Below are 23,556 nucleotides of genomic sequence, written 5' to 3'. Positions count from 1 at the left end.
TCATGAGCTTCCTTAGTTTGAGTTTAGGCCTGTCACTTTCAAATCTATCTGAAGTTTCCTGAGAATGCACAAATCTGTTAAGCTATTTCAGAGCATATAAACATGTTAATTATACCCATACAGACAATATCGATCTCCCGAAAGGGACGCTGCCTCCTTTACACGCTTTTGATTGAAAGTTCAGGTCAGAGGCCTTAATTTACCTACCTGTTATTTCAAAAGTGATCGATAGCAGAGGTGCAGCACTAGCCTTCGACTTGCTCTGTGACTGACTTTCTGAAATAACAGGGAAACGCCACCGTGAGTATATGAGAATGGAGGTCTTCAAAGCAGCCTCGCCAAGACAACATTCACTACAACCAACAGCAAACTACACTGAAATGAAGGTGTTTCCCCACAGCTAAAACTAGTAGGTGTCTCCCCCAGCTTTTTCCCATCCTCAAATTACTCATAGTTTTCAAACGGTATTGTTTTTAGAGGCGCCGATTTGCTTATTCCTAGGAGGGCCTGGAGAGCAGCTCTTGCCCACACTGAATCCAAGATGAGAGGGGAGAGAGAGGGAAGATGAGTGGAGAAGCAGCTCTTCTGAAAATCTGTCCCCTAATATGGAAACACCCCAGAGCTCCTTTTTAAACTAAGACCCACTTCACCCCTAGTTGGAGCTCTTGAAAGATTGTTCTCATGTTTATGCATCCAGAGACTAGTTACATTTTAATCAGCTTTCCAGGGCCTGCAGAGATTACCTCCTGATGGGCTCCGCGTATTCCTGTCACAGTCTGATAAGGGCAGATTTCACACCCGCCTAAGATAGCGAGACTTCACAGCCTGCCAAAATCCTAATCATCATTCTGAACAGTAAGCTGCCACTGATTTTATTGTTACCTCTTCTTAGCTGGGAGGTTTTACTCCTTTATTCTAAGGCAGGGGCATCTAAACTTTGTTTGGCAGAGGCGATTTACTAAAAGCCCTTGGGCAGAAGCTGATTTGCATTAAATGAAGAGGCTTGAAAGCTGCTTCTTTAATAAATACAGATGTGGGGCCCACAGAGCACACAAGTCACACCCTACTGATATGAGAAGTCACGCTGAAATGGATGTTGGCATTAATATTCCCCACAAACTCTACCTCTACAGCAAGTTTGAGAGTACTTTTAATCCACAGCAGAAACCTCACTAGCCTGCAGTTTAGTCAGCTCTGGTCTAAATGTTGTTTTACACATGACTTGTATAATGATGCTTTTCCTGAAGTATGTGGCTGTATTTCTTTATTTATATTTTAATAATAATGTGTGTTTGCATGAAACAGCTACAGAGGAGGATAAAATTTAATTAACAAGCTAAATGCATTTAGCTTAATTCACTAATTTCTAAATCTATAGTGCTGTATTAGTATGCAGAAGTAGACGTAACATAAAATACGCAAGTGCTATTCTTAAGTACGTATATTACCAAATGAATTAAAGATTTTGTCCCCTAAGCTATTCTCTTTTTTCTTAAGAAGCTGTATACACTGTAATAGTGACAAGGAATAATCTCTTCTCTTTCAGTTAGGGAAACAAACCCATTAAATTATATCGGCTTGAAGTCCTGAAGGAGACTTAAGAATTTAACCAAATCAAGAAAAGAGAAAAAAAAAAAATCAATTCCCTGAGAATGAAATCTAGTCACATTTTTACATATTTCTATATTGAGCTTACATGCCAGAACTGACATATTCCATCTGCACATCAAACCACACAGGTTCATCACCCTGATGAGGGACACACAGGAAATTTACAGTAGAGGAAGGAACTAAATCTAGATTTCTGACCCACCTTCTCATGCTATTTCTTATTGAGAGACATCCTTCACATAAGACAAAATTTTTCAGTAGATATTATGAAACAGTAATTTATAGCTAGGAACCAATATTTGCAATTTATGACATCTCTGTTACTGCAATTAAATACTTTTATCTGAACTAGAAAACAACAGTAACCTGCAAGGTAAGAAGGCACTCATGACAGAAGACAATGGCTGTCAATGAGCTCTGGAATGCTGAAGTGCTCTGATTTCATACTTAATTCACCTGCAAGTGAATCAAATTTACCTTCTTTTTCCTTGAGAGTATTTAAATAGGAGAGGAGATTTTCATTAGCTTGCACACAGTACATTTCCCGGGTTTGAATGCCACCTCCGCACAGTGCTGTCTGATTTCCTCGCCTCTTGTCCTGTTGGCTAAGGAGAGGATCTACACGGCATTCTGTCCACTCTGTGGTCCGCCAACCGTACCTGGAGCAAATTTGGTTAATTGAATCTTTAGAAATCATTAAGCCATTTTACACAGCATTAAGTTATACAAGCTGAAACACCTTAAAAGCTTTATTCATTTCCTAGAAGTCCTGAGCCCCACAATTTCTTGTACACAGAAATACGTTAAGTCTGATATTTTATGTGGGTGGAAACTTTTCCTCTATTATTTACCTCTTTACTTTTTAGGAAGATCTTTTCTTTTCAATTCCCGAAACATACTGCACATATAAATATTTTATTGGAGGGAAGAAAAACTTGATATAAAGAGACATAAAGTCTATATTCAGATAAACTAACTTTCAAGATTGTGACTCTCAGCATTTGTTTAGAGCTAGACAATTTATATGAACCAAAGCCAAAATATCAAAGAAATGTGCATGCTGAGAAACATAAGAGCCAGAAAAGGAGAGGGAAAAACTACCACAACCCAACCCCCCAAAACCAACCCAAAAGCCTCTTGTTCATCTTTGATGAGACAGAAGTTTATCCTGAATATCAAGGTAAAATTGTAATTGTATTTTTTATTATTTCTTCAGAAAAACCTTTCAGTAAGTTCCTTTTTCACTGTCAAGAGGAAGACGGCTCTGCAGTACTGAAGCATCCCTGCTGGGTATTGATGAATGATGAGAAGCTGTGAGCTTTCTAATCAGTGAATGCACAGGAAAGAAGATCTGTGACTTCCAGTTAAAACCCTAATCAGGATTATGAACCACAAGAAATGCCACAGAATTCTCTACCCAACAAGTACTTTAAGGCTAAATCAAGTGAACTGCTTCCTAATGTGGCTGGCGATGGGGAAATATGACATTTCAACTCTTAAATGAATAATATGTACCGCAGTCAAAGATGCTTAACATCAAATGACATTTACCCAGACCCTCTTCTCAGTCTGATAAAGAAAAAGCACAGTTGGGACTTTAATATTCATTTTGATTAATTGATAAGGATTACAGCAATCTCTTGAATCATATAGTGCTTGCTGTCATTTCTCCTAAACTTTAAACAGGGTTAATTTATTTACTGTCTCTGTTAGCCTCTCCCACTTTCCATTTGGGGCCCAGTCCTGCCTTTGTTTTGCTAAATGAGTCTTGCTAAAAAAGTCTGGTTGGTAAACATATGTTTATCACCTTTTTTCCTATGTTCAGCATTTTGTCTGCAAACAGACAAGTACTTCAGAAAACAATGATTCTGGTAGAAATGTTATGTAGGGAAAAGATCACTGACAAATGAATACAATTAATTTATTATGGTCTTGACTGAGCCTGTATACGCACAAATAGTCTCTTTTAAAAGTTAACAGTAATGAAAAAATATGTATTTGTTATTTTTCCTGTAATTAGAGGAGGAATTGATTTCACTATAATAGCAGCTATTTGCAGATTTCAGGCTTTTAAGAGCACTGAACAAGGAAAGGATTTAAAAAAAAAAATCAAACCATTATTTCTTCAATAATGATTTTGTTGATATTCCATCACCAGCCCTGTATACTTAATTGAAATTTTTCATTTTAGTATAGGGACAACCGAAATGAACTGACTTACGTAATGCACGGTGCCACACCATCGCCTTGAGAAACACACTCCTCTGCTTCTTCTAATTGAGGGCATTCACTTTCACTGCCGATAGGGAGCTGTTTAATGGTCCGTGATCTTGTACGATTCCCTTTAGGGGTTGTCATGTCAAAGCAGGTTTTGGAGCAGGGGGTCCATTCTGACCACTCTGACACTTGGCACTCCTTCGTGATCACACAGGACTGGAATGTAATGGGCAGCTTGTCTTGTTTGCAGAAGCTGTAATAAGAGAGCATTACAATTTTCAGCACACATATTCACAGACAGTCATGAACTCCTACAGAAAAGTGATGTCCACTGCAACACGCAAAGTCAGTAAACATTTGTAAAGCTGTTAAGTTCCAGCCCAAATGTATTCGATCCCAAAAAGTCAGGCTAAGGGCCTTTTGGTTAAAGTGACTCAAACCAGATACAGAAGATTTGCTATATTTAGAAATGACCAGTATTGCCATATCTGTGATCAAAATTGAACTATAAATCTTCATACATATACAGAAGTACAAAAGAGGAAATAAATCAATTTTTCACCACTTATCTTTTATTTTTTAGGTATACTCAATTATTTTTCTTGGAACAAAAAGGAAGTGAAGGATCAATAACAGAGATGGCTGTATAATGTTTTTGAAGAGAAACAAGTGTTCAATGTCATCTTCTCCTCATTTCCAGACTACAAATTGTTTAAAAATGCAATGTCAAATATATTGAATACTTGGTCACTAATAATTTGCTTTGTTAACAGCTGGTATATTGCCACAGTGATGCCTCATGGTCTAAAAGGGGAACGATCCCTCCATTAGAATAGAGCCTTTCCAGCTACAGTGAATCCATAGCCTTAATTCCATGTTCCTCATGAAGACTGTCATTTAATTTCCATTCTCCATCTGATTGCTTCAGTCACATATTGCATAGGTTGTCAGCAAGATTTTATCCCTCTAAATGCCTCTGCATTTTTAAACATATTCTATATTCTAACTAGAAACTAACATTTCTACCTTAAAGCCTGATTCACAATAGGAAACTTAGCCATAGAGAAGGTAAACTACAATTAAAGTGATCATAACTTTAACTCCTTAATTACAATTACAACATAAATATATTTATCATGCCTCTTTTGGAATAAAATTCTGGCTTCTGAAGTAGTTAAACAGGCAAGAAAAAGATCTATTAGCACTGCAGATGGCACAATGAAATCTCTATTCAGTACCAGTCCTATAAACAACACAACAAAGGCTCATTGTTTTCCTTTTAATAGAATACAAAATAAAAACAAAATAATGACTATTTACAATAATTCTGTTGCTCTACAAAATTTTGCCCTACCCATATATCCAACACCGTGTTGAACTGTTATCAACAAGATTTTGCAATACTAGAACTAGGAATACTTGATGAGGCTAATAGGAGATTTAAAAACATGATAAATGAAAGTACTTCTACAGACAAGAGGCAGAGCAATTCTACATCTTGCTGACAGAAGATCCTAGTTGTGGAGACAGGTTCAGAAAGAGGTTGAACAAATTTGTGGGCAATAAGTCTATATATGGATACTAAAATGACTAGGCAGTGGTATACTAGTCACCATCCCTGATATACTGACTTTGGATACTGGGGAAACACAAAGGGAATGGACGCAGACAGGCCTCACATGCTTGTTCTTTAAATAGTATCTCCCTTTACTACTGCTGGGTTTGACAGTCCATAGGGGATTACTCAGTAGGGGATTTCCTATGTTATTATTACATGAAAGGAGGAGGGGGGGAACCCTAACACATGATAGAAAACATTTATTCTGCTTAAGGACAGAAACTACACCCAGTTTGGCATGAAAGACACTCAAAGCTTTTGAGAAAATTATTCTTTAATAATCAACTGTTTTCACCTTCATGTATCCCCATCTGGCATAAGACTACAAGTACTGTCAAATTCAATATAGCAGTTTCTGTATCTTTGACAAAACATATAGACTCATTTATCCCACAAAGACACACATTTTAATGACTAGAGAAAAGATCTATTCCTTATGGATTCTAACATGGGCAGTATTTGCAAATCCTTCTGGAGAACAGATTAACGTATCATCACCTCCCAAGTTCCTTGCCAATGTGACTCCCTTGAGAGAAGACAAAACCAATCTCTTCCCTAATATTGTGACTGGGGCTGAGTTTAACTATAGACACGTATTGCCAGGGAACACACACAAAATTGCCACCACAACGTGGCTTTGGTGCTGGGTGAAGAGATCAATTAATGGTGTGTAATAATCCATGGGCTTTGCACTCGCTTCAAAACTTATTTGGGAGAAGTGTTACATGAGAAAGACAAGTCGCTTTACTAATTAATTAATTAATTAATTAATCTTTCTTCACTGAAGATACCTTCAATCTGCTTGTATCCCCTAACTGTCAGGAACCCTAAAGGTATCCCCTGGCTGTAACTGGCTGCAATTCCTACACAGCTTCATGCAGAGACTGTCTCCCTCTGTGGGGAAAAGGGGCTACAGCTGTGGCCTCCTGTGAGAAACTTCTCGAAGCTCCCCCAGCTCCAAGTCAGACCCACCTTTGCACCAAGACCCGGCCAAGTAGCTGTGCCTCTGCCATAACGTATTTAAGAAGGGGAACTTGGGAGGAGGAGAGGGAGTTGGGAGGACAACATCTGTGTGAACACCAAGGTCAGTGGAAGAAAGGAGGAGAGGAGGGTAAGTGCACCAGAGCAGAGACTCCCCTGTAACCCGCGGTGAGACAGCAGGGTCGCCCCCCTGCCACCCATGGAGCAGATATCCCCTGCCACAGCGGAGCAGATACAGAATTGCGGCCTGTGGAGGGCCCCACACTGACCGAGGTGACTGCGTCTGAAGAAGGCTGGGACCCTGGGGGAAGAAGCAGCCCCCACTGCTGTAGTTCAGCGTTGGGAGGACTGCAACACGCAGGGGTGACCCATGCCAGAGCAGCTTGGGAAACACTGCAGCCCATAGGAGGGACTCATGTTAGAGAAGGTTTGTGGAGGACTGTCTCCTGTGAGAGGGGACTGTGCTGGAGCAAAAGAATGCAAGAAGTTCCCCCGCCTCTGCCCAGAGGCGAAGAAGCAGCAGGACTGACCGCACCCCCCATTCCCTGCCTCCTTGCACCACTTGGGGTGAGGATGTAGAGATACTGGGAGCAAAACTGAGCCCGGGAAGAAGGGAGGTATGGTGGAAGGTGTTTTCAAGATGTGGTAATGCTTCTCACAGTCTTACTCTATGTATTGTTGTTAGTGTCTGTATTAAATTTATGTTCTTTTTTCTTCCCCTAACGAGTCTGTCTTTTGCCCATGACTATAATGTGTGACTCCTCCCTCCTTGTCCTTATCTTGATTCCTGATTTTTGCTTCATTTTCTCCTTCCCAGTGCTGGGTGGGAAGGGGGGAGTGAGTGGCTGTGGGGTGCTCAGTTTCCCTCTGAGCTCAAACCACAACACCTTCCCTGATAAGGGAAACCTCCACTGCAACACAAAGCGTTCAAGTTCTTTAGGATGATCGATACATAAGAGAAAATAGATCTTGAGCTGCAGTTGAGCTCAAAACTAATGCACTTATCAGTTTTCAAAAAATAACATTCTGAGCTAGTTAGATTTAAAAGGAATTTTTATCAGATTTCCTGAATAAAGTGGAAAAAAATGACAAAATTAAGCCAGCGTACTAAGAAAAAAAAGTCTTCCTATAGCCAAAATTGAAAAAAACCCACTTTAATAGAAAGTTGTCAAGCAACCCCACTTAAAAATTAAGGCCAGCCCTGCAAACTAATGATATTTATCAATTTTTAAAGGATCTAGTTGCTTCCTGAAAGATTACTATAGGTTCCAGACACTTTTCAGCTTCCAAGTGCTACTAGATCATTCACAAAGAATTCAACATAGGCATTACTGCAACTTTAGATAACAAATTTTCATTTCACAGATCCTTAATCTGTAATTGCTATATAGGCAAAAAGATGTCCTGAAGTTTCTCACTTTTCAGTGCCCCTGTAATCTTGAATTCCATGATGCTGAAGCGCCTCTGTGGATCATAATGCAAATGTTTTTAAAAATCTAGACCTAAATTTGTTCACAGGACTCAACTGAAGAGTTATTTGGTGAGGGGCATAGATTCAGCAGGCTATTGCCTTCCACTTCATGCTCATTTTATTTTTTATTAAAAGCTGTTGTTGATATAGCTTATATAATTAGAATGGTCATTTTATCTTGTTTGTTATTATTTCCATATGCAAGTATGAAGAGGATCCAAACAGAATTGTACCATGTTACTAACCCCACTGTTTATTTATGATCCTTGATAGAAGTAAAGCAATAGAGTTAAAGCATGCTTCACTTCAAACATTTGTTTATAAAATTAACCAATTTTAAGTGAAATATAAAACAATTTTTTAAGTTCTTGTAACCAGAACATAAATATTGCTAGGGAGACAAACAAGAGGCAAAGTGAGTTATCCATTTATTTTCTTTCTTGCTTATTAAAACCATGCACCACTTGCAGTAGTATGTAAATACTGACAAGTAACTGATATTGTTGTGAGTCATCAGCAAACGATCCCTTTACTGTTATACATACTGTCATATTATTTTTGCGAGAGGGCAGAGACAGTTACAATTAGCAAAAGAAGTGTCAGACAAGCAAATTAGATGCTGTTTCTTCTTTTAACACTTAGTTTTCTTTGAACAAGTTAGAGAAACTGTGAGAGCTAATTGCAAATGGCCATTATCAAGAGTTTTCATTCCTTCATGTTGCAGGCAGCAGGAGACGATGTGTTGCATTCTAGATCAAGTAGGATCAACTAGGGAAGCATCACATTTAAACTCTCAGTATCACAAATCTCTCTAAACAAGACCCGGTTAAAACTCTTTAGTTAAGGAAATGATTGTGGAAGTGCTTCAATCTCTTAGAAGGTAATAGAGTAGTTTCCAGTTCAAGATTACAAATCCTTTCCCTCACTACCACCTTTCCTTGTCCCAAGTGCATATATACCTATTACCTGCAACTAAATTAATCTGCACTTAATTTCATGTTGCATCTCTACATATCCCCCTGTCCCAGGAAATTTGGGAACAATTAATTTGATGTTCCAAAATCCCCTCTCATTTTTCAAAGACCTTTTTTCTTCTTCTTTTTTTACTCTAGACACCTTTAAAATATTTCCAAAAGATTTTGAAACTTTATCTTACCAAGACAAACAGATGTTTCTCATACCTTTCAGTGTAGATGACTATATATGGACATTTATAGACATTCATATTTATAGACATTCATAATTAAGCATACTAATACTGTATTGCATAAAAATGCTAACTCTGAAAGATACATCTGCCATTTAAAAGGTTCAGCATATGTAATGCATTAGCTGAGAAGGTTGGTTACATTGCCTTTAAATGTCTGGTTCAAGAAACTTTAGAGATTGATTCTTAATTGAAACCTGGGACTGTCTTTGTTACACAAAATAGTGTATTCTGGGTTTGGTACCTAATGTTACAGATTTGATCTCCACAAATAATTTAAAGAAAAGCTTAATTTCATATAAATAGCTCTGCACTTTCTGATGGATTTATACATCTGATTTAGTTACTTAAAGTTGAATTAATCTTCTCACAGGAGAAAAAGCAAATGGGCAGGTGACAGATCAGAAGATAAAACCAGACAGTTAACATTCATTTCACAATATCACCCAAACCACTAGAAGTTCTGCATCAAGCATCTCTATGCTCTACATACTTTCAGTGACATCTAAGCATACACTATATGAAAAGTTATCCATTCAAAAAGAGCAGGGAGTGCACAAATAAGTCCTCACTATCACCCATACAGCTCTGTCCAAATAGTTACTTGGGAAACTCAAAGACAAGTACATGTGTTGCATTAATATGCTGTTGTAAGTCAACAGAGCAGACTGGATACAAGAAGAGGTAGCATAGGGGCAACATGTAAAGTCTGCAGGAATGTGCTCTCAATCCAGTGAATACATTCAAAGGACAGTGTCCTAAGTGTCTGTCTTTTGGCCCAGAAGAGGGCATTATACAACTTGAAGTAAGGCTGTAGTTTGAGAAAGTACCATTTCAGACAACAGACAGATATAGTGGGGAACTGAAGCTTAAGGTATATAAACACATAGATGACATAGGGGAAAGAGAAGGCAATCCAAGCAAAACAAAACATCACTGGGGATGAATGAGCCCTACTGCTATTAAGCCAACATCAAACCTCTTCCTGACCTCAAAGACTTAGATTGGATAAATGAACTAAAGAAAAAGACAGCGCTGGTTCAAAGGGCAAAATACAGAATTGCTACTCAACCTCTTTCGGAGATGTGTGATCCAGAATTTGTGCCTACTCATGTTCCATAGCCTCATTTTTGCTCTTAGAGCAATAAATAAAAACTAAATATCGCTTTGGATAGGAAGTTTCCCCCTGGGGATTTCAAAGTATTTTATTGGATAATTAAGGCTATGGACATATAGAGAATGAAGCTTGAGGCCCTAAGCCTCGCACAAATTGCACCATAGTACAAATGAGCAAGCTGTGCAGTTGAAAGCAGTCTCTTCACTGGAAGATAAGCTTTTAAATGTGTGATAAAATTAGATTAGTCAAGAGATAAAACAATTCTTTCCGAGGTATCCTAAATGTCTATTAGTGACTCATGCTTTTATGATTTTAAAAATCTGAACAACTTGATCTTACATGCCAATGACCTCTCTGAGTGTCTGTAATCTCAGTCTCAAAATTTATCTTTTAATTTGTGTAGAAAAGTCATGGAAGAGACCATTGGAATTTCCTCCTCTATAAGCTCAACTAGGAAGAAATTCTATTTTTTTCTTTTTATTTTTTCCAATAGATAAAGCCATGCATACTGCATGCATAAAGCCAAATGCATGGTAATGCATGACCACAGGAGTGATCTCTAAATTTATGAAGAATGAATAGGAAAAATAAATAGGTTTTAAGCAAGGCAGTGGGACTCCTTTTACTACATGAGCTATACATAATTTACTTGTATAACCAAGACATTTTCTACTTTTGCTGGTGTTTCCTCCATACCATATTGGACTGATAACTAGAAAAAAAGAGTTAATAAGAAAAGAACAGCAGCATGAGAATGTCTGAGTGGTTCTAACTGATAATCCTTGCAGTCTGATACCTGCCTTGGCAGTAGCAAATGGAAGTCAGAAATAGAAAGACAGCAATTATTCAGTCACACTTTCCCAACACACCCTCTGGTTTTCCAGCAATCTGTGGTTTAAAGACTTCCTGAACACAACTTGTATCTTTGAAGAGCCCTGTATCGAGTTTTCCTCCATGAATTAGTGCAAATGTTTTCTGAACCCAGATAAGATTTTGGCATCTACATAATCTTGGAAACAATGAGTTACACACCTTTTTACTCACCAATAATTGTAGATAGCTACTTTTGTTTTAAAATTGCTCTGTTAATTTCATCTTCTGTCTTCAGGCCTTGCATAACCATACCCTACTCACTTTCTCTGTAGCATTTGTGAGCTCAGAGACTTCTATAAACTCTCTCCTCAACTGTCTCTTTGTTAGGTCCAAGAGTTCTATATCACTTAGTCTCGTTTTATTTGAACACAATTATATCCTGCAATTACAGACCCCTTCTACTGCATGTGCAACTTTGAGATGTAAAACTGGCCTGGATTTGAGGGCTGTTCAAGATTCATTCTGAGGACACTCCCAAAATACCTGTTTTACCATATTTTCTCTATTCCTTCACCACTATCAACATTCAGCTTTGGTTTTCTTTAATGAAATTTTCACAGCTCTTACTCCTTATTTTCATTCACTGTATACATTCTCCTGGAATTCTGATATATTTATTTTTTCTCTAGCTGATTTCCCATTTGATTACATACAGAGATTTCCATTGTTCTGAAATGAATAACATGGCTATGGTTCAGGAGGGAAACTGATGCCAACATAGACTTTTTGGCATTCGCGGGAAACAAAAGCCATGGGTTAGAGCTAGACTGAAAAGGACTTAAGTGGAATTTTACCTGTAAATTGAGAACTGTGATCTTTCAAGCCTGCATGAGTATTTGATGTGGTAGTGGATTATGTCCACAGACTCCTTCCTCCTGTAGCTCTCAAGTTCCCTTGTAGGTACACCTACAGGTCTGCTCAGGCTGCTCCAGTCCTGGCACGGCTGACCTACCCTCAACCCCAGTGTGGAAAGCAGACACTCCCATATCTTACCATTCTCATGAGAGCTCAGCACAGCAGGCATCATTAAGAGACACTCAACAGACATCTACATTGTCAGACATCACACAAAAACCCTAGGAAGAAATGGTGTTCTTCCTCCCCTTGCCTCTCTCATACTATATAGTACCACAGCGATTAGATATCACATGTCCTTCATGATCAGGAAGGGCTGTGGGGTCAGAATCCACTTTGTCTGCTGAGGAGTTCAACTGTAGCACTTTTGGGGAAGGGACTTTATCATTCTTTTTGAAGAATCCTACTCCATTTTCAGAAAAAAAAAAAAAACCAAACCACAAACTCTGCCTGTATTCCAAAGCAAAACCCCAACAACATAATTATGTTTTGAACAACCAAAATCGAATGAATGAATTAAAAACTTGATGGGAGTGAAGAAGACATAACCAAAAACTAGGCTAACTGCCTGGAAGAAACCCATACTGAGTATGACATGAGTTCAGCAGTTTAGCAGAAAAAGGGAGCTGCTTCTGAAGGTTTCAGATCAAAGCACAATCAACATGCTAAAGAAATCCAGAATCCTTTAACAGGTTTTTAAATGGCTTCACCTAAATACTAAGGAAGAAAAGCAAAGACTATTTGGCAGATAAAAGAAAACACAGTGGTCTTCCTCAGAGCAGAATAATGTAACCATTTCCTGGCCTTGTATGTCTTGTGCACCACCAGGCATCTCCCACAACCAGCTGTATCATCAGGAGCCATGAGAGTCTCTTCAGTTCTTTCTGATCTCATGAGACATTACATCATTGAATACCATTAGCAAATTTACTACTGGCCACAAGATGAAAACTACTGACATACAATGTCTGCAGAAAGACTTGGAACAGTGACAAATTGCTTAAAAACCACCAAAACTAGATGTTAGTTTAGCACTTGAAAACCAAAATCACACACACAAACACAAATACACAGAAGCAGGCTTGTAGAGGGTGCATTTTTGACTGAAGGGCAAACTAAAGCTAGAGGAAGCTTTTGGAAGAGAATCAGAAAGTAAATTTGTGATTCAAAAAATAACAAATAAAAACCCCACCAAAACAAACCACTAAGCTGGACAAACAGTGTCCTTGCAAGACATCCTACAGCCATGAATGAACATTGGTCCAACTCCCAAAGAATCCTGAAAACAATAAAGAAATTAAAGCAAGATTTGAATACAACCATATTTTATTTTTCTCAGTAGAGAGAATATCAGTAGATGCTTAAAGTTTGCTTGAATCTCAGTAGAGTGCTAAAAGAAATGAGAGACTATAAGGAACACTTTCCAAAGACCGCATCTGCTTCTCATAACTGTAACCTCACAGTGAAGGGGTAAAACATGTACCACACCACTCATTAGCACTGGATCCTAGAAAAGCTCAGGCTTACACTGCTGGAAAATTTGACTACCCTGGCAGTCTGGCAGTCCCACAGCCTAGATCCTCACACCGTCTAACAGAACTACCTGGCAGAAATAATCTGGTCGGGTCAGAAGGTCAAATCAACCTTTGAAATATATGTACCCATGTGTGCAATTTTCTACAGCAACCTTGAATGATCACTCTACTAGTCAGGAGGTCTGAGGAAATCCAGTAATATTCATGCTGAATATTAATCCTTTGTGTTACACCATGGAACCTTAAAAGATGCCCTGTATAATAATAGGGATTTTGGAGTTAACATACAGAGACGAGAATGAAGCTCAATTTCCCAATGTGTTGCAACCAGCTATTTATATTCTATGCAGTGTTCTCCTCAGAGTTCATACAGCCTATTGGATGCATTAACCTCTAAAGCAAAACAATGAAATGAAGTCTACACCATTCTTGGATCAAAGGTATAACTGGATTTGGAAAGAGATTGTGATAAATTCTTTGGTAAAAAGAAAAAAATAGTTTATTTTCTCATAAATAAAATTAAATTAAAAAGATAATTCTGCTTAATGAGCAGGTACTAGGCAGCAGGAATAGTAGAAAAGTGATTTCAATCCAGAGTTTAGATAACCCCCATAACCTCTAAAGATATAAAATTCAATTTGTAAAGTCTAGTCATCCTCAAGAGTTTCAGTTTATGGTTGGTACACACTTGTTTCTGTAAGGAAGTTAGTGAAAATACAGTGCCTGCATTTTTTCCTAGTGGCAAATGTAATAAGTATCCCTCATGACATAGTCCTGATTCATTTTCTCTACAGCTGCACTGTTTAGTATTGGTCATACTGTACATTGTTCTGAGAAACTGTCAGTACCTCATAGTATAATGGGCTGTTATAATCACACAAACAATGAGGCCACTTTTATTCATTTACAATTCAAGTACTGTCCACCTAAGTGCTTTTCACAAGACTACGTTCCCATGATCCTTTCACAACTTTAATTCTGCAAAGATGCACAGCCAGAATAGTTTTGAAAAAAACCAAAATCACTCAGGCTTTCTACATCAAGGGAGAAAAGAAAGATTACAACTGCTGTGTCAAGGAAAAATATATCGGCTAATACAGGCAAAGCAACAAGAAGTTCTGCTACACCCAAACAAGCAGCAACAACAGTTGTTGTGTGGCTGCTGCGTGTCCTATGAGTGTCTGAGAAGACAAGAAAGCAGAAGTGTTTAGGAAGAGATACTATCTTTCACAGTGAAATGATACGGTGACATGTACGCACATCCCATGTCATAGATAATTTAAAAATTGATAGAGCAGGTTATTTGGCAATGGTCTACATAGATGACTTATTAAAGCTTTTTTGGGGGTTCCCTTTGTCAGTGGGAATTTTTCTCACATAGAATTAATCAGCATTTACTTTGATCCTAACTAACAGATGCATGAAGTTATCAGCAAAGAAAAAAGAAACACAATGCCAAACTTTGTGAATAAAAGTATGCAATACTGAAGTTAAAAATAAAAAATAATACTAAAAATTATATTACTATTAGTTGTGTTTCAGGTGTTATTTTAGATTTGTTCCCTGTATTGATGCTTAACTTTGAAAAAATCACTGATTTCATTTCAGTCTCCAACATATGGAAGAAAGTGGCCAATATTAGGAGTCAGGCTGGGCATTTCATTTTCAGTGGGACCACTGAAAGTCAGGCACTGAAGTACCCAACTCTGCTGTTCTGGGGATGTGTAAGTGAAGCAGAACTCTGTGACTTCCCATCCTGTGCAGTCCTCACTCCGTGGGGGACAGTATCTCCCAGGAAGATGCTCAGCTCACATGCTGTACCATAATTTTATAAAGTTCATTGAGAAAACAGGGCATACTCTCTGTCCCAGACTATGCTTAGCAGTCACATAAAAGAAAGAACAAAATATCTCTAAACAAATAACACATTCTCGTTTGTTCCTTATGGGACTATTTATAGACTATCATATGATACCAATATAAAGACGTCCAAAATTTAGAAAAATATTGCTTGATACATATTCTGAGAGTTTTATTTATTTAGGTATCTTGAAGTCAATTAACATAAAAATTCTCAGACAATGAGGCAGAAAAGATGCATAAAAGTACAATGTAGGAGAATCTTTGTTAAATATCTCAAAGCCTAATTCCATTTACCACTCTGCATCTTAATCTTTTAGTAAATTAAGGCTAGAAATTCAACATAGCATTCATTGGTTCATTCACAGGATTTATGGCCACTAGAGATTATCAGAACATGTAGTTCGACCCTCATTACATTACAAACTATTATATTTTGCTAAGACCAATTACATGTATTTCAATAAAAAATATATTCTAGAAAGGCATCCAATTTTGACGCTTTGCACAGAAATATATGAATGTCATATATCTAAATGACAGAACAACTGTTCACTATATGAAAAGAGTTAAAATATGGTGTGGAGAAAGAAATGGTTCATTGCTGTTGTTTCAATTATTCAGCACAGTGTACGTTTCCATCTTAAATCTAGATTTTGGCATGGTATGTCAAATGTATAGCAATACTGACAAGCCACTGTCAAAACAGCAGCCTCAGTAAGATGATGGAGCAGGTACTTAGAATAGAAAGGAACACCCAGTGAATAATATTACACATATCCACAGAAACTACTGTCTCCACCAAAATCACATTAAAAATCTACAAATGCTTCTGACTTTCAAATTCATGGAAATTCTAAAAACACAGTGGAAAATGGTAGGAAAGCATTATGTTTGCATCCTGTTTAATAATATTTTACATTTTTATCATCCTAATGCATCTGTCAATTACCCTGCAGTTTTTAGTTATCAAGAGGGTTTTCTTCCAAATTTACTTTCTTCTTCCCTGTTCTCTATTTGCATGTGTTGAGTGATTCCAAGTTAATTTATCAAGACAACTGTATATAGCTCATTATCCAAATATGTGATATTTACAGGTGTTCTGTTACTAAACCACTTACGGCTTCTAAACCCTCACAGTGTGGTGAGCTTGGAGGCTTCCTCTACAAAAAACGCTTCAGAGCTGCCTTTAGAGTAACATAAAAAACACCTTAGACATGCCATCAGGTCCTCAGTGAACAAGCTAAAGGTTGCTTATGCTCCTTCATCTCTACAACCTGTCCTCTCTGAATAGCTAGCTCCTCTCCTTCCCACAGCCTGTCTCCGTGAAGCTACTCCACCTTAGCCACTGCCACCTCCATACACATCACTCTTTCTGCCTGTCTCCTCGTGGAGCAGCTCAGAGAAGTACACAGAATCTTTTAAGGCGATTTCTAAGCAAGGAATATATTACAGAGTCCAACAAACTGAGCTGCTTATTATGGGTCTGAATCTCTCTTCTGTTTGCTTTCTGACAGCATATACCTCAGCGTGACTCGCCTGCTTCTCCAAATCAATGGCATAAAGAAAGCAACAGGCTTATGCTGCATTTTTTTTTTATTCCCCTCCACACAGTCTATAACATAAAAGGAGAGTGAGAGTCCATAAAGTGGATGGAGGCATTTGTTGTGTGATTTGGAAGGTGAGCTCTTGGATTAGGAGGTTTCAGGATCCGGAAAAACAAATGTTAAAATGCCATCCTAGAGGAGCAGATTCTCTTTTTCTGTCAGTATCTGAGTATCACTTGATCACCAGCCTAAATACTGAGCTGGCCATTCTCTAGTTCCTCAGTCCCTGGGTATCCAGCTTGACTTGTGGCCAGTACTGACTGTGCATTAAGGAGATACAGGTCTATGTGAAGTATAATGTTGGAATAAATAAAAACTCAAACTCTCTCAAACTTGAAAGTTAGTAAAGCACTGCAATGAAGCCATTATGGAAACTTCCAAGAGAGTTTAATTCATTACAATGTGTGGATATAGTTTGCTACATATTACATGAACGCACAGAATCAGTGAGGAGGATGAAAAGAAATAACAAATAATTACTTTCTGAGAAGGACAGAGGTGAAACAAATGAAATATGATCATATGATCAAATGTATAAAGGAGCTAAAACAATCTGCCCAGAAACTGGTTAGCATTTCTTAAATTTTGGATGCTTTTCTTCCCCACCATTATGTTCCACTGCTGTTATTGAGTAAGGTTATTTCCCCACAAAGAAATAAAAGTCCTGAACACATCTAAAATTTCAGTGTTTCTTGAATTCTCACTTCAAGTCATCAATAATGTTCAGGTTCACAAACATGTCTCAGACATAAAGGTGCTGTCAAAGGAGTATTAACTAGTTCTGGGGACTGCAGTAAAAGAGCCGGTGGGGATGGTTTCCTACCTGGTCTCCTCCGTTTCTCCCCCATTCAGACAGGGGTCTTTTGGTCCCAGCTTAAGCGAGATAAACAAGCCATATCCAAATGGTGGAGAACAAGAAAGGAAATACTGCAGAAATTTGTTTTTAATAAGCAGTTATATCCTTGCAGAACTGTTTTAACTACAGCCCCCCTTTGCAGCAGTTGCACGCTGTCCCCACACCTGTCGACCAACCGCTACAGGGGAACTTGATGTGCTTTGTCAGTGAATTTCAAAATCCTTGCTGAAGTGAAGAAACATACAGGTCAATGTTCCATGTTCTTACAGTTATAAATGTCTGTGCTCATAGCCTGCTCCAGTCCTTTCAAATATCAAATTCTTTCCTCAATCCAGTGGGTTATCAACAAAACATCTCAGTAAAACAGTTGTATGAATTAAACATGCTAAAACAAAATATTTTTTCTTAGACTTCTATAAAACCAGCCAAAACATTTTTGCTAAACTTTCCCCCAAAAGTCTGCTCAGGAAGACAGTTATGAGGAAACGTTTGAGACCCAATGGTAACAATTTTGCAGAGTAGAAGAAAGCAAAACCAGAGTATATATTACAATAGAAAATGACAGACTTAACATGAGGCATAATCGTCACAAGTTTTAATAGTGCAAACAGACTTGTAACTCAAAATGAACTTTTACATGTTTTATGTTTCTCTACATTGACAGTTTGTTGTCTAACAGCTGTCTGTGGGACCTCTGTCAAAATCCACCTTCATCAACATTTCAGAGGATCAGTATTGTCCTCTACACCAACAGCAACACTTGTCCACGTTTTGTTAGCTATCCAGAGCAGTCAATTTATAAGTCATCTTTAATTATTAGATACTCTCTTCTCCAACATTTCTATTTTTAAAATGTTTTCAGTGCACCAGAATTTCAGACTAAGGGAAACATAAAGCAAACACAGGCCATGTAACACGTACATTATTGCAGAATGAGCAACACAAAATCCAATATTTCATCCTTCACAGGAGACTACGTATTGTTCACTCGGCAATAAAGTGTATAAATTACACTTTGATTTTCTTGTTTCACTTCTCTTTACCACGCCTGGTGTGCTGATGTGTCAAGAGAATTTGCCTTTCTGAAGTTTTGCTGACAGCGTTACAGAACCATTTTCTCTGGAGCACCCTTCTGAAACTTGTTTTTTTAAACCTTTTTTATACTATACCAATTTTGCTACCTCTGCAAAAAATATTACTCGCCTGAGGGTTTTTCTTCTTTTCAGTCATGCTGCCAGGGGGTTGATTGTTTCTGATTGCTAATGTCAAAACTCCCTGAAAATAGACTATTCGAGCCAAAGAGCATTTCACATGAGCACGGCAGGTTTTCCAGTCACCTTACTTGTCTATATTATTTAGTAACATAGTTACTATGTGGTGGAGATTATAAAATCATTTGAGCTGGCTGCATTGACAACCTGGGCAGAAAAATAATTCTATTGCTTGAGATTCTGGAATGCGAATCACAGAATGGAGCATTTGACCACTTAGTGAAGAGTGAGGCATAAAAGAAACAAATGGATATGTAGGTGACATAGATAGGTAGGTCTCTAAAAGCTAAGATATCAGTGCTGGAATTTCTCACATGAGTCATTTAACCAAATAGTCTTGTTTTCACTATGCAAGTGGAAAAAAAGATTCTATGTTAAACTTGATGGGAAGACTATTAGAAATCCTTTGTGCATTCACAACATAAAATTATATCCATTAGACATCAAAATGTCCACTGCTTCATTTGTATCATTTTCTCCCTCTGAGAACTGCTCCTACGTTGTATTATCTATCGTTTCACTGCCTCAGGCAAGAGGATTTCATCCATTTCCCTGCTACAGCCTGAAATGTGCATATATGCTATAAAATGCTGAGGTATCTGAAATTAAGACAGCATTACTGATCAGAGTGAATTCAAGAGTCAGTGTAAAGATGATGAATAAAGTATGCCATTGACTTCCAATTATACTTTTACTATCTTTTTACCATTTATCAGAGCACGTGAATGTTTCCCTCCCTCCTCTTCCTTTTTTTTTTTTTTTTTTAAATATGGTAGTTCTGAATTATTTGTTTAACCTTAGAAAAACCTGGGGACTTTCAAACAGAGCAGCTGGCTGCTATCTGACAGCAACTGATAAATTTAATAAATTATTCCCTGTAAAGGGTAATGACTTTCCTGGGCTAGACACAGTGTGGGCTGCATGATGTGAGGCTGGAAAAGGAAGGGGTAAAGGCAACCTCTTCCTGTACCAGCACTGAGAGAGTGCTGCAGCCAACACCTCGACTGCCTGAGCAAGCTGATTTTGAGATTCCTTGTGCAGACATTCATTCAAGTGTAGTTCAAAATCTGAAAGGACTTGCAGAAAACCAGAGCTAAAGAGACTGCAAAAAACTATGCAGTCACCCCCTCTTCCCTAACCAAGAGTTACGCGAGGTGTGTCATTACTGACAGATGCATTTCTAGCCTTCTCTTACAAACCTTCAAATATGAAGGCACCACACATTCCCCAGGCAATCTTTTCCAGAGCTTCACTATTCCCAGTATTGAGAAGTCTAAACTCATTCAGCACTGCTGTGATTAGCCCATTATTGCTTTTCCTATACATCCATAATATAAAGAGAATAGCTTGTTCCATTCTTCCTTGTGACAGGTTTTTACATACTCACAGACACTTCACAACTAAACAACCCAAATCTTTCAGTTCTTCCCTTAAGCTAGGCACCTCTCATAATTTTCCTGTTTTACTGCTAGATCCTCTCTTGAAATGCACTCAAAAAATGTTTACTATACTTGAAAAAATACAATATATGGTTTCTGATAGGAAAGGTTGAAGTGATTACAAGTTCTGTGATAGAATGCTTAACTGGCATAACAAAAACTCTGAAGTAAAATACCTTGAAAGAAGTTCATAAACACTAACCTAGCAGCAAGATATCTTAGTCATTTCACAGCTGAAGTAAAATTGATTAAACAAGCATTGAACTAGAAGGAAGGAAATAGAAAGAATCACATCAAAGACAGAAAAAGGTAGACTAGACTGAAAGAAGATTTTTGAATTGGACAAAAACATTCTGAGGGATAGGAAGGAAAAAGCATTAGCTAGCAAGAGAACACCAGGTAAAACAAACAAATGGAAGATAATACGGTTGCAGAAATGTACCCAGAAGCCTATGAAAAGTTATCAAAACATCTGTGACTGTCAAAATTCTTGAAAAGTAAAATAAAAAATAAATAAAAATATCAGAAAAAAAAATAACAGACAGCATAACAGCATAGATGAGAGAGAAAAAGAGGAAGTATATGTAAGAAACAGAGAGGTTTCACAGTCTCCCTTTCAGGAATTTTGCCATAAGATTCAAGACAGACAAACAATATTTCATTTCTTGTATTTCAAAAACAAAAGGTACTGGAAACAATAGATACTGGCCTTCTTATGCAGCATTTTTCTCTCTGTTTTCTACTTTTACTGTGAGTCTGACCCAGCCCAGTTTCGTGTTAGTGTTTTTGTCCAGAGCCTTAAAAGCAATAACATCACCTCTTGCAAACATGCATGACTTGTTAGAGAGCAAAAACCTGCCTGAACCCACAGAAACAGAGCAGACATTTGACAAATATCTTCAAGCTTTTGGGGGAAATCTATTTAGACAAACAGGCTAGGGAGTTAGCATAGTTTAACAATGCACATTTATGTGATGCTTAGTATGATCACCAGCACAGTTTGCCTGTTTCACAGAATCATAGAATGGTTTGGGTTGGAAGGATCCTTAAAGATCATCTAGTCCCACCCCCCCCTGCCATGGGCAGGGACACCTTCCACTAGACCAGGTTGCTCAAAGCCCCGTCCAACCTGGCCTAGAAACATCTTGAGCTTGATGAGGGATGTTCACAGTGGAAATATCATGTGCCCCATATTGAGATTTAGGCTTGTGTAAAATACCACCAGTGTGCACTTATGCATGCTTTACTTTAAACAGAGAAAAATAAATATGTGCAAATTAATAAATAGTGATTACCTCAGAGCAGCAGTTTTCCCATTTCTGTGAGTACATGTGACCTGCCTGGTTTGGTACCCAATTTGTATGTCCCAATATTTGTTCTCCTGTCTATTCTGTCTGTTTCGATTCCTCTTCTTCTTAATTAACTCACGAGCCTCAGGATCTCGAAGTGCCTTTTCTCTGTCCTTTTCCTTGTCTTTGTTCTTCCCTCGTTTCCTCACTTGCCTTATTTGTCTCGAATGGGGCACTGAGCACGCACTCCAGGGTCCCACATTTAGGCTATACAGGCTTTCTTCAGCAGTGCACGGGCTAGACTGACAGATCTGAAACTCGGTGAGGTTAGGACAAGCAGACCCACCGAACTGCGGCGGAGCCACAACGTGCCGAGTTCGATGCTGAAGCCCATTGCCACAGGTCTTGGAGCACTCTGACCAGGGGGCGAATTCGGCCACAATGCAGTCCTGCCGGCATGGGATGAGGCACGCCTGCTCCTGGCGGGGCTTCGGTTCAAAGTACTCGCAGATGACATCCTCAGCCGGCACCCCATTGGACTTCTGGATACAGGTGATGTCCCTTGTCTGGATCCCTTCCTCCCCTCTGAGGCACTCCATGGGCTTTTCGTGGCTGCGGGACAGGACGGGCCGGCACTGGTTCCAGCTGCCAATCTGCCAGTCGTACAGCTCCTTGTGCCAGTCGCAGACCCGAAAACAGCTTTGCTGGTTGTCTGGCCGCTCTGGCTGCTTGCAGTTCGTGGGCAGTGTGGTCCAGCCCTCCACGTGGGCACACCACACTGCTCGCGTCTGGATGCCGCCTGGACCGCATTCATCTCCCATGCATCTCCCCCATGGACCTGGAAAACAAGAGAAGATGCTAACTTTGCACACTTGATTGTTTTTTTGCCATGGTGAAAAACCAAGCTCACCGAACCAGTTTTGTATTTCCTACATCTCTAAGAACTTCATTCTTGAAGAAACTCAAACTTCAAAATGACAAAACAAGTATGGGTTTATTCTTCATCTCTTATTTTTATGATTACAGATGCATTTCACTTTTTGTCCTAGACAAATTGACTATTTAATTTCAAGAACATACACAGGAATTAATCACATCAGAGAACTAAAAACTGAGCAATCACAAAGTCATCATGTAGTTTTGACTAGCAAGATAGGAGCCAAAGTCCTCCCCTTCAAGGCATGAATCTAATCTTCTCTCTCACCTGCATAAATATCCCTTCCTGGACTATTTTTGTTTTTTCCTTTGCATTTCTTCTACACTACCCTTTATACCCTGATGCCAACTAATATCACATTCTCTTCTTTCCATATTGTGTTAAATAATGAGAACGACAACATATAACATTTTGCAAAATAGAGGTAAATATCAGCTAGGTCATTTCTTTCCTTTATGATACCTAAAATAAAAATTAAAAGCCAGTTAAGGAGTGTTTGTTGCATACAATCTCTGAAATGATCATACAGAGTAAGTTCTTGAAGACAGAGACATACCAGCTGGTAACTCTCCAAAGAACGGAAGTTACTGCTTTTTTTAAATCTCTAAGGTCTATGGTAAATATTCGACATGTTTTTATAATTAGTGTCAACAAAACCAGTGAAAACCTATATCCTTGAAAGCTGATATGATTGCTTTTTCTATTATTAAAAACTGTAATAGTCATCCAGTTCAACTCACAAAATCCTCAAATAAGAGGATAAAAACCCTCTATTTTTCAGATTTTTTAAGACCTCCCTTCCTACACACCAT

General features: G+C 38.4%; 1 protein-coding gene across 1 annotated transcript in view; it reads right to left on the bottom strand.

The window, feature by feature from the left end:
- Positions 1–23,556, bottom strand: part of THSD7A (thrombospondin type 1 domain containing 7A) — a 214,478-nt gene that overhangs the window by 110,147 nt on the left and 80,775 nt on the right. Inside the window, exons 2-5 of the mRNA XM_074863607.1 lie at positions 21,814–22,645; positions 3,833–4,081; positions 2,089–2,270; positions 208–276 (exon numbers count right to left, since the gene is read on the bottom strand). Coding sequence (XP_074719708.1) covers positions 208–276; positions 2,089–2,270; positions 3,833–4,081; positions 21,814–22,645 — 1,332 coding nt within the window. The remainder of the gene's footprint in view (positions 1–207; positions 277–2,088; positions 2,271–3,832; positions 4,082–21,813; positions 22,646–23,556) is intronic.

Source organism: Strix uralensis, chromosome 1 (assembly GCF_047716275.1).
Source record: "Strix uralensis isolate ZFMK-TIS-50842 chromosome 1, bStrUra1, whole genome shotgun sequence".
In the NCBI taxonomy this organism is placed as follows: domain Eukaryota; kingdom Metazoa; phylum Chordata; class Aves; order Strigiformes; family Strigidae; genus Strix; species Strix uralensis.
Note: the sequence above shows the minus strand (reverse complement) of the source record. Positions and strands in the feature narration are given on the sequence as shown.